General features: G+C 32.7%; 1 protein-coding gene across 7 annotated transcripts in view; it reads right to left on the minus strand.

The window, feature by feature from the left end:
• Window positions 1-16157, minus strand: part of LOC124367822 (eyes absent homolog 2) — a 201636-nt gene that overhangs the window by 20725 nt on the left and 164754 nt on the right. For 5 of the 7 annotated variants that reach the window (XM_046824983.1, XM_046825010.1, XM_046825002.1 and 2 more), the window contains 4 exons: window positions 14378-14427; window positions 5152-5255; window positions 2407-2490; window positions 595-748 (listed from right to left, as the gene is read on the minus strand). In XM_046824983.1, the coding sequence (XP_046680939.1) occupies window positions 595-748; window positions 2407-2490; window positions 5152-5255; window positions 14378-14427 (392 nt within the window). Of the gene's footprint in view, window positions 1-594; window positions 749-2406; window positions 2491-5151; window positions 5256-7408; window positions 8250-14377; window positions 14428-16157 lie in introns of those variants that run through there. The other 2 variants (XM_046824966.1, XM_046824956.1) reach the window with 2 other exon arrangements.

Here is a 16157-nt window from a genome sequence, read left to right on the forward strand (position 1 = left end):
TTCTTTTAGTGTGATTGACTGTATTGAGTGTTAGAATTTTTTGGGTAGTTATTGTCACATCTAAAAATTAAAAAAGAAAACGTTTTTAAATTTTATTGTTGTTATCCGTTGTGTTTCTGTAGTATAAGAAGTTTTTTGTATACTTTGTCTTACTAGACACATTTTTGTACAAAACAAAAATTATAAAAATTCACCAATAAATAAATAAGTTAAGACATTTTATAGTAACCGTATACAAATTGCTAAAAATAGCAGGGAACTTTTGGATAACACCTGCAAAAATACCTTTGGCATTACTGACTAACATTCCAAAAAGATTTCTGGCACTGAAAGGGTTAAGGACCGAGTTTTCTATGTATTTTTTAAACACTGTTTTATAATGCATACAGGATAACAGATGATCTACTAGAGCTTATAAAAAAGAATTTCAATCTATTGTTATTTTGTAACAAAGAAAATTACTAATATAAACTATTCTATGTACTAACTTTAAATCCTTATTTTTCAGTTTCAAATTTACAAGATACTACTTAGAAAGTAGCATTGTTTTGTATGATTATTATTTATTGTTGTTTTATTTGTACTCTTCCTTACCTGGAATAATATTGCTGTGCTGTAGACGAGTACTGGTACTGAGGATCTTTAGTGGTATCAGGATAAGAGACGGTGTCGCCTGCGATGGAGTAGAGAGGATCAGGCTGACTGAGAGAGTTGGCAGGACTGCATACTTCACTCTTCACCCCCAGAACTGTGACAGACAGCGGAATATAGTTCTCAACATATTCCCTACATTCTTGCAGTATTTCACTATCTTATCATCCGTCTTTCTAGTCCATTTCATTCTTATTCAATGAAACTGTACGTATTTAATATGTGCGGACCTAACCATGACATAACTAGAGGGTGTTTCTAAGGAACTGGGACCACTTCCTCAAATGTTAGTTATAAATTTGACCGATAAAAATTTAATTTTTAAATCTTAACAAGCGTTTAATGTGATTAGAATGGCATTACTTTGCAAGAAGCCTGAATAATGTTCTAATTATTTTTACACAATACAGAAGATTTTTATAAATCCCTTGGAACCTTTACCTTTGTGGTAGATTAGGCTTCTTTATTATTATTTTACATACTCAGGTTTTCTAAAGAGGTGGGTAGATATGTGTGGTTGTTTAATCCTATTTTATGTTTTAACATATTTTACATTTTCTTACAGGTAAAATGTTTACAAATTTCAATAATATTAATGTAAACACATAGTCTTGCTTGATTTATTCATCAATTGTTTACTTACGTTACAACTTCCTAATGGTATACAGACAGTACAGTTACTCGGCTTTGTGGACCGAATAAACAATTCAGCTGTTTCAATCGAACACAAACACAAACTGCGACACAACTCGAATGACACAAAGGGGAGGTCCATTAAATGCTAATGAAAGAAATCGAGACAGTTCGTTTTATTGGAGTGCCAGTATTTTAAGCAGACTTGTAAACCGACTCCTGGGGTGGCATGCGTCCAACCCAACAGAAATTAAATTCCCACAGTTAACGATAAAACACTTTGTTTGACTTCCAAACAAATAATAAAAACAAAGGAGGCAAACAATCAACACTGACTGCAGTATTTATAGGGACTCCCCGCGAGGCACAGGTGGAGCCAGGCGGCGTCGGTTTACTGGAGAGCTGTCAATCTATGCAGCGCAGTGTTCAGTTTGCTCACTTCTCTCCAGAAATAACAGTAATACCCACACTTACTGCTTGTGTCCTTGTTTATAAATAGATAATTATGTATATATATATATATATATATATATATATATATATATAGAGAGAGAGAGAGAGAGAGAGAGAGAGAGTATTTCTAATTTTCAAAGCACTAAAAATAGAACATTGTAATGAAGACAGTAAATACATATTTAAAAATGTTATTAAATTACTTTAATAAACAATAAACATAGCAATAAAGAAGGAGTCAGTCTCATAGAATAAACTATTATACTATTAAATCATCCATCATCAATAAATAAACTTTATGCAAAGAAATAGTCTCACTTTGGTGTTTTAGTGGACATAGAAGGGTGTAATTGTATACATTTAATTTTATAATTACTCTACTAGATTTTTAAAATCATAAAATGTAATTAAATTGTATACTAGTATTGCCCATTGCAAAATGACCAATGGTATACTGACTATTTTTTCAGAATATTTAAAGTTAAGAGGAAATGTATAACGCTAACGAAATAATAGTTGTTGCTTTGCTATTTCTGGGTTTATTTAACCAGTAGTGTAGAGAAGAGAATATATGTACATTAATTAATGTATTCAGTTCAAACTTCACCTGATTCAACGTTAAGGATAGCAGTGTAATGGTAGATAGAAATCTATATAATTGTGACTTACCACTGACATCGGATCCGAGATTAGGCCAAGACTGGGAGTACTGAGGCAATGACCCTCCCGCTCCGTTGTTGCCCACCAGACCTCCTAACAATAACAATGACCTTTACATTCTTCTGTTATCACAAATGCAGACATTGGGCTAGGTACATTAAAATAGTTACGAGAGCTAAATACTGGGATCCTAGAACAATATATCTTACAAAAGCAAAATATCTTGGGGTGGTATAATAATAGTAATAAGGAAACCCTGGATCAAGCTTAAAATTTGGTGAAAGTACAAAAAATGCCAATCATTAGTGCTGAAATAAGTAAATTTTAAACCAGGAAAACAAGAATTGTCTACATGTGATCATCTAGTGGTGTATGAACATGTACCCAAAGAAACAATAATCCTTACCTCAAACCATCAATAATACAGTATAAAAATGAAGTATACCAACAAAAGTTTTTTTGGTCACACCTTTTTATAATCTATATATTTTAAACATGCTATATTTTGACTTCTTAAAACAGTGTAACTCATTTATTATATCTGAGGATACAGTGAAAATTGGTAATTCAAAGCTCAAGGGGCTAGTAAAAAATTCATATGATCAAAGATTTTTAGTAATATTATATTCTATAAGAATTTGAAGAGACCAAAAAAAGTTTAAATTGTCTAAAATTTTTAATTTAAAATGATTGAAATATACAAGTTTGAGTGGAGTTCTACACTTTACCCAGACAAATTTTGGTTGGCTCACCTGAAAAGTTTGTAACATTATAATATTTTATTGCAAGACTGACAAAATTTTTCAAATACTAAGACCAATAGGTCTATTACGAGTACTATGTATAAGGTTGATGAGAAAAGACAGCTAGGAAGTTATGTTTACTATGTGTACAAGTTACGCTACCTCAAACTAAGGTATAAATTTGAACCAATTCCCTTCTTCTTTACTTAATCTCAAACACCAATTCTGTATATTGAGAGTCCACTGATTCTGCAAATAATTTTATTTTAGCAGGTACTGTAATTATTTGAGAGCACATTACAACAGTGACATGGTGGTTAAGATTGTAAAATTTGAGATAGACCAAATACTGAAACAGAACAAAGCTGTGGCTCTGGGGGATATAAACCCAGAGACAACTCTGTCTGGCTAGTGACCAAGTCAGTTTGATGGTCTACAGATGGATGTGGAGTTATAGCCAAGGTCCATTATTCAAAATCACTTTTTACAGTTTGAGATAGACCAAATACTGAAACAGAACAAAGCTGTGGCTCTGGGGGATATAAACCCAGAGAAAACTCTGCCTGGCTGGTGACCAAGTCAGTTTGATGGTCTACAGATGGATGTGGAGTCATAGCCAAGGTCCATTATTCAAAATCACTTTTTACAGTTTGAGGTAGACAAAATACTGAAACAGAACAATGCTGTGGCTCTGGGGGATATAAACCAAAGTACAACTCTGCCTGGCTAGTGACCAAGTCAGTTGTGATGGTCTACAGATGGATGTGGAGTTATAGCCCAGGTCCATTATTCAAAATCACATTTTACAGTTTGAGATAGACCAAATACTGAAACAGAACAAAGCTGTGGCTCTGGGGGATATAAACCAAAGTACAACTCTGTCTGGCTAGTGACCAAGTCAGTTTGATGGTCTACAGATGGATGTGGTTATAGCCCAGGTCCATTATTCAAAATCACATTTTACAGTTTGAGATAGACCAAATACTGAAACAGAACAAAGCTGTGGCTCTGGGGGATATAAACCCAGAGACAACTCTGCCTGGCTAGTGACCAAGTCAGTTTGATGGTCTACAGATGGATGTGGAGTTACAGCCAAGGTCCATTATTCAAAATCACATTTTACAGTTTGAGATAGACAAAATACTGAAACAGAACAAAGCTGTGGCTCTGGGGGATATAAACCAAAGTACAACTCTGCCTGGCTGGTGACCAAGTCAGTTTGATGGTCTACAGATTAATGTTTAGACGGTCTTATATATTTTTAAAAATATAAATAATTATTGAGTACAATCATAACTTTGCTGTGAGACAGATAAATACACTATAAATATGGACTTACATTGATCTCAACATACATTGATGTCTAATAGTAGCAATCAGTCGACATGTTTGGCTCTTGCCAAAGATTGGGTTAACTGATGATTCAAAATAATAAAAAAAAAAAAACAAACATATGGCCATCTAACAGACACACTGTATGTATATGTATTGGTTGGCCTATTCACAGGGAAATGTAATGGATGATTATTTATAATTGGTTTATGATATTTAGCAATACTATAATCAAGGAATAAACGCATTACCAAAATCTCAGACACCTGTATGTAGTATATGGATGGCGGGTTTTCAAGAAATGTAAATGGTAATTGTGGCAATTTATTACAGTATTTAGCCATAATTTATTGTGGGTTGAAATATCTCTCAAGTAGACACACAGACCATTTTACATTGTTGACTATACTACTTATATACTTAATTGTATTTGTAACATCTTACAAGTTCACTATCGTAACGTACATGAGCTATTACAAGCATTAGCAATTATAGCCCTTGGTAATCAAAGTGTATCTGTCATTCAGGGGCTGACAAAGTTTATTTTCTGTCTATATTTTGAGAAAAAGAAACCAGCTAAATCTGTTAAACAACACTTGTGTGGTATATTCCTAACTTGTATTACAAGGTTTAAGTGGAGACCGATAACAATATTTATGTGAAACATATGTAATCTCACCTGTGTCATGTGCTGTGGTGGTGGGGGAACTGCAGGTGGACTCTGACTGACCGCTACCAGGACTGGATATGTCCCCCGCCAGGACTGAGGGGTCAGCACTAGCTCTATAGACAAAACATTTTGGTCTATATTAAAAGTGATCTAGAAAGCAGAGTTCAATGAATCCAGTAAGTAAAGAACAAAAAACTTTCTAAAACATGAAAAATTTCCATACGAAAAAAAATGCTGAAAAATCTGTTGTTAAAAAATAAATCAATCCTTATGCCATTTAAGTACTTTCACTGTCAACAAAAAAGTTTGCAAATTATCACCAAAACTCAAGTTCAGATGATGATTATTGATTATGATTGTTATTGTTATAATCAAACATACATTTTCAGTTTAGAGTATTAAAAGCAAAACATGACTTTTCTAACATTTAACTTGCTTTCGTCTACTTGCTCTATTACAAATACTGTTCTACTAGCCTTGAATATATGTATTATCATTATTTTTTTCTGCAATAGCAATTGTATGTCTTATATATGCTGTTTGATTTCTTATAACCTAATGTCCTATTTAATATTTACCTAAATATATGTATATATAAATATATATGTATATTTTAATTTATTTATAGCCTATTTTATTTATTTCTATCTAATAAATTTAGCAAATTAATTTACCTATGTTGTAATATAGATTATTTATTTACATTTCAAAGGTTTAGATTTAGATAATTATTGGAGCTATTTCAACACACAAACAGCAATTGAATCAGATATGTCCTTATCTACTATTTGTTATTAGGCTATATAAGTTAGGTAAATACACATGTATGTATTTTAAATAGAAAAAAATTAAAGTTAAAATTTTTGAGCGCTCACCTGTCTGAGCTTGAATTTAGGTACTATACCCAGGGATGTTTTTCTTTTTTCGCCAGAAGCACAGAGTGGTGCCGAAGGATGCAAAGGTGGTCAGGGGCTTTTCCAATTGATACTTTCTCGACCTCAGATCATATTCCAGATTGTCCAACTTTTCCCACGTCAGATCACAGCAAAAAAAAAATGTACTTGTACCCAAATTCAAGCTCGGACCACAAGAGTACTTGTAAAGGTTAACTTTAACTTTGTTACTACTAGTAACATATTTATGATCTAAATCTACTTATACCGCATAGTAACAAATAATCGATAGGGACAGGGTGGCCTCCATCTCGCTGACATCACTTCTTTTTGACAAACATCATGTCATGTAATTTTTTCAATAAGTCAAATAATATATATAGCCAATTTCCATTGTACATCACACAATCTGGTTTTTCTGGAAGCCAATAGTACAATTTTTACCAAGAAGGAAAGTGATTGTCAGCCGTGTTAATTTTGGTGGGGGTCAAAATGTACTTAAAACAACTATCAAACACAAAAATAAATGTTAAATCGGCATCAACTAACCATATGTAGTGATGACCCTTAAAGTGATGACTTCAGACTACTTGATGAGGTAACTATTATGTACGTATCTGATGGTCGGTTTTAAGTGTATCAAGCTAGGAAAAATTATGATCTGAGATAAGTTATTATTTCATATTTTAATCCATTTAACCTTCAGATTTCGACCTCCACCAAACTTAGCGTAGATGATAATCGATTTCTTTCTAAGGAAAAACTTTTATCGATTTCTAGACATACAAGGTTGTGTGCTTATACAGTGCAAATTGGCTCTTGGCTCCTATATTACTAGATGAATATATAATATTAATAACTACTAGCATTTACTAGAAACTTTTGAAGATTTAAAAATTTTTTTAATTTTTATAAAAGAAACAAAACTTGTCTGCTAACCCTTTCACTGCCAACATGCAGTAACTAATCTCTCTATCAGTGATGTGTCAATGTGGTAATTAGAGTAATATAGTATCATTAGGAATGATTAACGTCTGTACTATACCTAGTGAGTTATGGGTTTTATTGCAAACAGCTTGTCACGATCATATATGACGATGTTTATGCATCTACTACCTGGATATATCAGTGAAAGGTAGATCAATTAGTTAAATCACTAAGCACTGTCTCCAGTAGTTATTATTATGAGTAATTAAACAGCAGTTAAGTACTGTTTTTTCACCCAAAAGCATTAGTGTTTTAATCAAATTGAGTAGAGTTTATTAAATCACTATAAACCAATTAAACATCAATTGCAAACTTTTTCTATTGCATTACACTAAGATATGAATAAAACTAATAAAAGTAGTCACATCTAATTATGAAACTCTTACCTCTGAGGATTTTGACTATCTGTTGAAATATCTATTAAGGATAATATGCCAGGTGAGTCATCTGATTTTGTTACAATTGACTGATTCAGATCCAATTCAGTTGGAGCCAATAAATTGAAATTATCTGTTCCTTCAACTATTAGTACACTCTGGCTGATGTAAGACACCTCAGTTCCAGATATGGTGGTTGAATTGCTGTGACTTGATGATATTCCTGATGGCCAAGAAATATCACTCAGAGGAAATTCAATTTCCAAATCTTCTGGGATATGTGCATTAGCTGAGGTATCTTCCAGGGCCTCACTACAGATGAATTCCTCACGACTGGGTACCTCTGTCATTGCTTTACCCATACCATAATCATGTTCAAATGTTTTTTCAGTGCTAGAAGTTCCACCTTGTGAGGGAGAGTTCTCTTCTGTAGTAACATCCACACTGTTACGTTCTTCTGGATGTGATATTTTCATCATATTTAAACTTGATTGTATACTTCTGATTTCTTTTTGTTCAATCGTTTCTCTTGGTTTACTCATCCTCCAGGTCTTTTTCTTAATCTTTTTTTTACCAATAATAGGAATTTTGATTCTTTTCTGAAGAAAAAGTTTTATTTTGTTTATGCCATCAGATTTAGTTACCTTTTTCTTGTTCCCTAGATGGATCTGATTCCACTCATTGTTGTCACATTGTTCTTCACAGTCCATTTTCAAACTTTCCTCCGAAGAACTTTGTAACTGAACATTTTGTTTAAAAGAATTATGATCTTGAAACAACTCTGTTTCTTCCATTTCTCTATAGTTAATATTTTCAAGAATATTTTCAACTACCATTGAGATATCATCTTCAAGAGATCTCAACTTAGGAAATTCATTTGATGGGTTATCCTGAGACTGTTGATTCATATTTATTTTTTCAGCTTGATTGTCCATATTAATCAATTCACTAAGAGTAAAATAAATGTATGATCACCTCAATAAATTTCTATTCATCTCATGTCATTTATTTTGTATCAAGCTTGTAAATAATTAATTAGTTATCATTGTACATGACTAGCGTAACATGATGTTATTACATTACTGTAATTATGTAGAATATTTATTATATAGGAATCATCAAGTTCGATGATTTGATGATGGTGCATGTCACTATAAATAATCTCAGCGAAGCATGCAATTTATTATACTCCTACCTTGTTTTGTTATACAAAATCCTAATCCTAATTCTAATCTTAATCCTATAAATATTATAAATGTGAAAGTGTCTTTGTTTGTTTGTTTTGCTTTCAGCATGAACTATTCAACCATTTAACTGATTGTACTGAAATTTTACGACAGTCCTTGGGATAAATATAGGCTTATTCTTATTTTGCAAATTCCTCCAGGATACACCCCACTGGTCTGTAAAGTAGCAAAAAATCCCATCTTGGTCTCTGAAGTTGTGACATATGAATTAAAAGGGAATGTCTAATTTAATCAACTATTCTGTGTAAACAATATTTATTATTTTCAATTTGTTTATGTTTAAAGTGAGTAAATTCACTAAGGATTAACCATTATTTTTCATACCGTTTTAGATTTCAGCGATTAGATAAGTACTTCGAAAATGTAAGATAATAAGATATTCAAAATTTGACTCCAAAGACTCCCTTTGAAGCATTTGGCAAGAACTATGCTAGATGAAAGTTCGCTGGACTGTGTTTTGAACCAATTGTAGCTTTAAATGTTCCAAAATATTAACAATATGTTTTCAGTTTATAAAGAAACAAACAGTAGAGTGACTGTTAATGTAGTTTTAACTGTACATTTTTATCAAATATGTACAGATCAGATGTGGTATTAGATCTATAAGACTGATGTAAAAACAATCTTAGTTCACTTTAGACGAAGTATGCTTCTCTTATCTGAGTTATGTACTTTCTTGATGTGAAATACGGCAAACCTAATATTGGAAATGGAAACATAATCCACTTGAACATCAGTGGTCGTATATGTACAACACTTAGCCTACTAAATTGTGTGCAAAGCATTGGGTAACTGCTAGCAGTGCAAATATATGAGACAATGCATTCTATTTTTTACTTGACATGTAAAGACGGTTATGAAACCTAAATTTGTTGTCATTTAGAAACCCTAGGAAATTGTGTGCGAAGCCGCGAATAACTACTAGTTAATATCATAATGATCAAACCTACCAGTTGGCTTAATTTAGGTAATGATTTGTGAGTTAGTTTGCATAGAATTGTTTAACTTCATTTCACATTCTAATGGCAAAACACCATATAATAGCAAAAACGTATAAAGTTAATATAAATTAAGTGCTAGATCCATGCATAAAAACAATAATAGGGGAGACTTTAATAAGCGACCTACACTTATTAATATTGATTGTTATTATCGAACGATTCAATATATTTCTCAACTTCGATACTATTTAAAAATCATAAGCAACAAGAAAAATAATACATTAACAACAAGAATAATACCTTACAAATGTTATTAAATAAACCTAAGAATAATATTAAAAGATAACAAACAAACTTTGGCCTAGACCTACATATTAGAAAAATTGTACATTATTTACATCTTGGCTGATTTGGTGAAATTGAGGAAAGTAGTCACAGGCGCACTTTCCTGCAGTACATAAATTCATAGAGATGGCCTGCAATACAATCTGCCGGTATCCCACTACTAAAATTTCTCTTGACCGCTCACCAAGTAGGCCGCTTAATAAAGTCTACACCAAAAATTTAATAATAGTCTAGATGGAACAATAAATCCTTAGAAGAATTAGAAGTACAGTTCTTATTTTACTAGTATATTTTGGATAAAATAATTCCAATTAAACTAGCCTACATGACTATCCGTACCCTAACATAACCTACCCATAGCCTATACTAACCTAGTATGTCCACTGTATACTAACCGGGTAGACTTTAATAACCGGCCTACACTCATTCGATTGCTATTATCGAATGGTTCGGTTGTTTTTATCTGAAGGATAATTCGATATTACAATTTATTCAAATCATATGATTTAAGCTTATTAGTTATTTTAACGTAAACAATAAACAACAAGAGTTTATTTGAGACTGAGCCACAACTAATATTTTGAGACTGAAAATGGCGATGAATATGAGGAAAATATGTAAAATATTTCTCACACTATTGTTGTAACTTCAACATGTGAGTTTGGCTCCTGATAACACATAGGGAGAATTCTTTCCTCCATTTCACCAAAGGGGTTACTTATTGATATCAAGCTGGGCAAGTTATAAATGTTGTAAAGTTTCTTTGATATCTAAGTCTAGACCATAGCTGGTTTTATTGTTTTGTAATGTTATTGTAAAATTAGTGTATTTAAAATTGTAAAGTATGAGATTCTTCTTGTCACGGTAATTTATCATAACTCTTACAGTGTACGATTTATACATACATCGAAGTTGGATAATATATCAAACCATTCGATAATAGCAATCGAATAACGAGTACAGGCCGCTTATTAAAGTCCCCCCCCTACTAACCTAATTACCTGGTAGCCTATGTCTCCATACAGTCATATTAAAGCTTATATAAGCTAAAATAAAAGAAACAGCCTATCCAATAACAACCCTCACACACATTCCTTATATAACCTATCCATGGTCATATAAAAATATAATTAGGTATATACAATGTTGTTTTTATGTTAGTGAATTAAAAATTATATTATATACTAAAGTATTCTATAAGAATTGGTAAAATTTCAATAGTCCTACACTGGTTACCTAGTTTAGAATACTAAGATTAAAACTAGAAACTAAATTTATTACAAGGTAGGACTATTAACACTTCATAGTTTTTTTATTCAGATATTTAGTACAAAACAAACACAGAGATAGATAGACAGACAGAAGAATTTTGCCAGGACCCTTTATGATAGCTAACCAATATACACAAATAATGTCAAAGTTGTAGCATTTTCCAGACATTACCCTGAGTCACAGTATAAATTTTACTTAAATGTTTGAAACCAAACCCTATGTAGGGCCAATCACAACCAATACATTAACAGAAAGGTCGTAACTGGTAGATAGATTATGGGTAAGCGCGCGCTTTCAACGAATCAGTGCAGCCACCCACCTAAACAATGTGTTCAAAAGAACCTTATTTTATCACATGAAGAAACCACCATTATATATTATTCTTGTTATAATTTATTTACACTATAGATATAGGTTTTGTCGTCACAACTATCGTAGTTTGTAAGTCATAATAGCGCGGCGCCACAGAGCACGGCACAGGAATATTACCCTATGTAATCAGAATTCCCATATACAGGTAGTCCAGGAGCGCAGAGCCAGTATTATACAAGCACACAATCGGGGTTATGATTGAAATTTGGAGGAGTCACGCCAGTTTGGAGGAGGTTAAAATGGGGGGGGGGGTGGATATAAAGAGGGTTAATAATATGAAATGATAATTTTTTCACAGACACAGTTTTCCTAGCTTGATCCAATTGTTAGACACGTTTATAAAATGTTAAATTAGTATTAGCTAACCATGAACAGTCCCTGAAATTGACTTTCAATGTCTTTATCTAGTCGTCTGACGGTAATATAACTATTATTTGTTTGTCTAACTATCAGTTATAAATGTATCAAGCTAGACAAAATTTGATCTTTGGAGAGAATTATTGTTGTGTAATTTTAACTATTTTGACATCTTCCCATTTCGATCTCCACCAAAACTAGCGTGGCTGATGATATATTTTATGTTTCGGAAACATTGATTTCAATAAAGCCCAGATTGAGTGCTTAAACAGTGTAAATTGGCTCTCGACTTCTAAGCCATGGACTTGGGAGTGCCTTAATTATTGATTAGCAGCCAATGCAACCAACAACGAACATTCCTAATATCAATGCTGTAGAAGAAAGCGGAGCAGTTCTATACTGATTCCGCGTTGAATTTACTGTATTTACTGGTATGATGGTAACTCTTGTTATTTAGTCGTCTTGAATCAACTGTTTACTATACCGAAGTACCTATTGTGCTATTATGTAAAGTTATATCTAAAACTAGTATTACTACTAAAGTGAAATATATTATGTAAATGTTATATCAGAGTTGTTTTTTTTTTTTACCGTGATATTTACCAGAAAAGCAATGCCGTGGTTTTTGGCAGGAGCGAAAGAAAGCTGCATTTTTAGAGATATGTGGCTCATAAAAAAGTGTGTATGTGGTATATACTTGCGTAAAGTATGTAGATCGAGTAGAGGTCATAACATGACGTAGTCTTTAAGGCGATTGTGGTTAATTTGTATTACTATATAATGGATAGGTTAAACAATAATTACGGAAACCATATTCCATAAAACGTGATTTCAAATTATTATAAAATTATCAACTATATTTGAACCAGAAGAAAATTATTTATTTATAATAGTTGACTCCAGCATTGGACATAAGACGCCTTCAGTTTGTTACCTGCCAGATGCCAGACAGGTTTGGAAGCTGAGATTTTCGAGTGTTCAAGGATGGGATCTTGTAAATGCAAGGATCTTTCAGAGAACAATATTCCCCAGAGGTCGAGAGCTTTTAAATCGTGGAAACTCCCAGAGATCTGGAACTGCCCAGAATCCAAAAACATTTACAATACCGAAACTTCGTAAGGTCAAGAAATTCCACAAGGTAAAAATTCCTAAAAGCATCTCTAATATCTAAAAAAGCTATCAGAGGCTGGACGCTTTCATAGCAAGAGAACTTCTTTACTACGGAAGTACAAGGAATGGGAATGGTTGGGAGACTTGAGAGGCAAAGTTTTGGTTAGTCTTGAACCAAGAGAGTCAATCATCTAAAGGTTTAATGTCATTTAAATACTTACATAGCTAACTAATATTTCTTAGATGTAGACAGGCACCAGTAGTTCTCAGAGATCGTGTTAAACCAGACAAAATTGGTCCTTAAGTTGGAGTTTACATAATATTAAGAGCATTAACTTGTAATCGTAGAAGCCAACGATCTTGTTTGTCACAAAAATAGTGTCTGTGCAGTTAAGGAGAGTCCGAGTGTCATTTATCGGCCACGTTAACTTTATACCACATATCTCTGTAACCAAGTAACTTACAAGCATAGTTTTTTTGAAAGACAATTTCTTCTAGTAGTTCCACGTGTAAAATCCCTACCTTTGATTACAAAACAAAAAGCGTATGTATTTATAAAATGTTTATGTTGACTAGTTTTTTGTTTTCTTATACGCTGCTTGTTTAAATCCATAGCTATTTAAGATACCTTCCCTGAGTATAGAAAAAGTAGAATACATTGTTTATAATTCTATGAGAAATTAAAGCCATTTCAAGTAGGAAATTTACGTCATTTTGTAATTAGGCTCGAATAAAAATGGATGAAGATAAAAAAGTATGCACATAAGTTATAGCTTACGGCAGTGTAATTTTTTATTCATTTATAGTTTGAGGAAATTACATAATTTTTATTAAAGATATTTAGGAAAATGACGTGTTTTTTTCACGTTTAACGAAATTAAATTGTCTTTAAAAATGTTACTTCCTGAAGCTAAGAGTCATGTACATACTGTACAAGGTTCGCATATTTATCTACAGTGGTTTTATTTGGGCCAGTGTTTTCTATTCAGGAAGTTATCATAAAAAGCTATGTTTTTATCATTACAAAATAATTTTTAATCCAAAATCGATGGCATCGTCTTAAAAATATAAACCGACAGGTTGTGGGCATCTTCAACGCAAATTGGCTCTCTACTTCTGGACTATAACAAATGATCAATTATTTTAAAAGAGATAAAATAAAAATTTATGTTGCTAAGTTTATCATTATTTATGTCATTGTCACAACAAACTGTATAAACTTGTAGTAGACTATATTTCTTAGATATTTAAATACAACTAATGTCAATGCAAATGGAAAATTTCTATTAAACCTACATCACTAATTTAAAAAGAATTTACTTAATGATACTCACTGTTCTCTGTCAATGTCTGTCTCGGCGCCTTCTGTCCGCTGCCGTTTTGTCTGCAACACAGAGAGTCTATATTAAATAACAAGCATTACAGTACCTATTGTATAGTGTTGTTCAGTCGAGTAATGCAACTCTTTACTACTACACTAGTAAACTATAGTAGAATTAAAGGTTCAGGTTTGAAAATTAGCCCACATGTGATATATTATGAAATATAAATGTTTAAAAGATTGACTTTGACCCAAAAGTAGTTCTATTATTGAGTTTACAACTGTGTGATTGACACTGAGTCCGTAACATACAACTACGTGGCGCGTGGCGGTTAGATCATCTGATCGATGTCAATGACAAGAATAAGGAACATTGAAGATGATAGGTTATGGAGTATTTATATTCTAATTCCGATGAGGACAAAATTACCTAAAATTAGATATGAATCAAGACATTATTGAAGTGCTTTAATTCATTTTTAAACCAATTAAACTCTCGAAATGGAGTTACAAATATTACGTAACACACAGCAGTCAGCACCCGGACGAGCACAGCACTCGCATTCGCCTCGCTGCGCCACTTGTATGTAGTTCTGTAAGAAAGGCTATTAAATAACGCGAATATATATATATATATATATATATATATATATATATGTATGTATTCTACATGTAAACCTGATGCTTTACTCGGAAGAGCCATGAATTCAATACGAATATGGAAAGCTGAAATCGACAGAAAGTTAAGTGATAATTCTTAATATTGGCGATACTTTTAACTATATATTCGGTAGAAATAAACAATATTGGTGGTGTTCTTCATTTGACAGAATATAGACAGTGTATAAATAGTGCAAAAAATGTAGGCTATACACTTGCAAGGTAGATGTGTCAGAGGACATAATGTGTAATTTAAATTTTGTGATCTAGCTTAATTACTCATGGGTGAAGGTTTTCATCAACGAAAAAGAAATAAGTGAACAAATATTAAAAATCTTATGTTTGATTCTGTTTTTTATATGTGGTGATAACATCCCTACAACTATGCGAGTCGAGCACTGCCTCTTCATCACGTCTTATAAAGTGCATGTTTCGACTCAATGTGTTGAGAAGTAATGGGAACAACAAAAGGAAATAATTGTGCATACAGTATTAAGAGAACACGTACGGGTAAGAATATATTTACAGGGTGGGGTTTACATAAATATAATTGCAAATGGTAATACATGCTGTTGGATTTATCAAGGTTTGACTAGTATGTGTTATTCTTGACAATAAACCTTGAATTTATTACCATAAATTCATGGTTTCTTAAACATACTTTTTGTAATATTGACGAAGCATTTTTTTAGAAAAACCTCAGTCAATTATCAGTCCAAACAAAATGAGGGATAGTTGCATCTACAGAGAAATTATTGTTAAATAAGTAATTCGGATTTTGGGCCAAAGTACAATAAAATCTTCGAGAAGGTAATATTTTGGTTGACACTTACTGCAAGCCACTGGTAGCCCGTGTATAATGTGTAATGTTACAAAAACCTAGCTTTTACGAGCTCAAAACGCATGTAATAAATAAAACTGGCACACGCGCACTCGACCGTGCTCCAGCCTCACTCCCGGTCAATCATCGCCTTGTCTCACTTATATATAATAATAAAACTGGCACACGCGCACTCGACCGTGCTCCAGCCTCACTCCCGGTCAATCATCGCCTTGTCTCACTTATATAATAATAAAACTGGCACACGCGCACTCGACCGTGCTCCAGCCTCACTCCCGGGTTCTCCGCGTCA

This window comes from Homalodisca vitripennis, chromosome 1 (genome assembly GCF_021130785.1).
Source record: "Homalodisca vitripennis isolate AUS2020 chromosome 1, UT_GWSS_2.1, whole genome shotgun sequence".
NCBI classification, from domain to species: Eukaryota; Metazoa; Arthropoda; class Insecta; order Hemiptera; family Cicadellidae; genus Homalodisca; species Homalodisca vitripennis.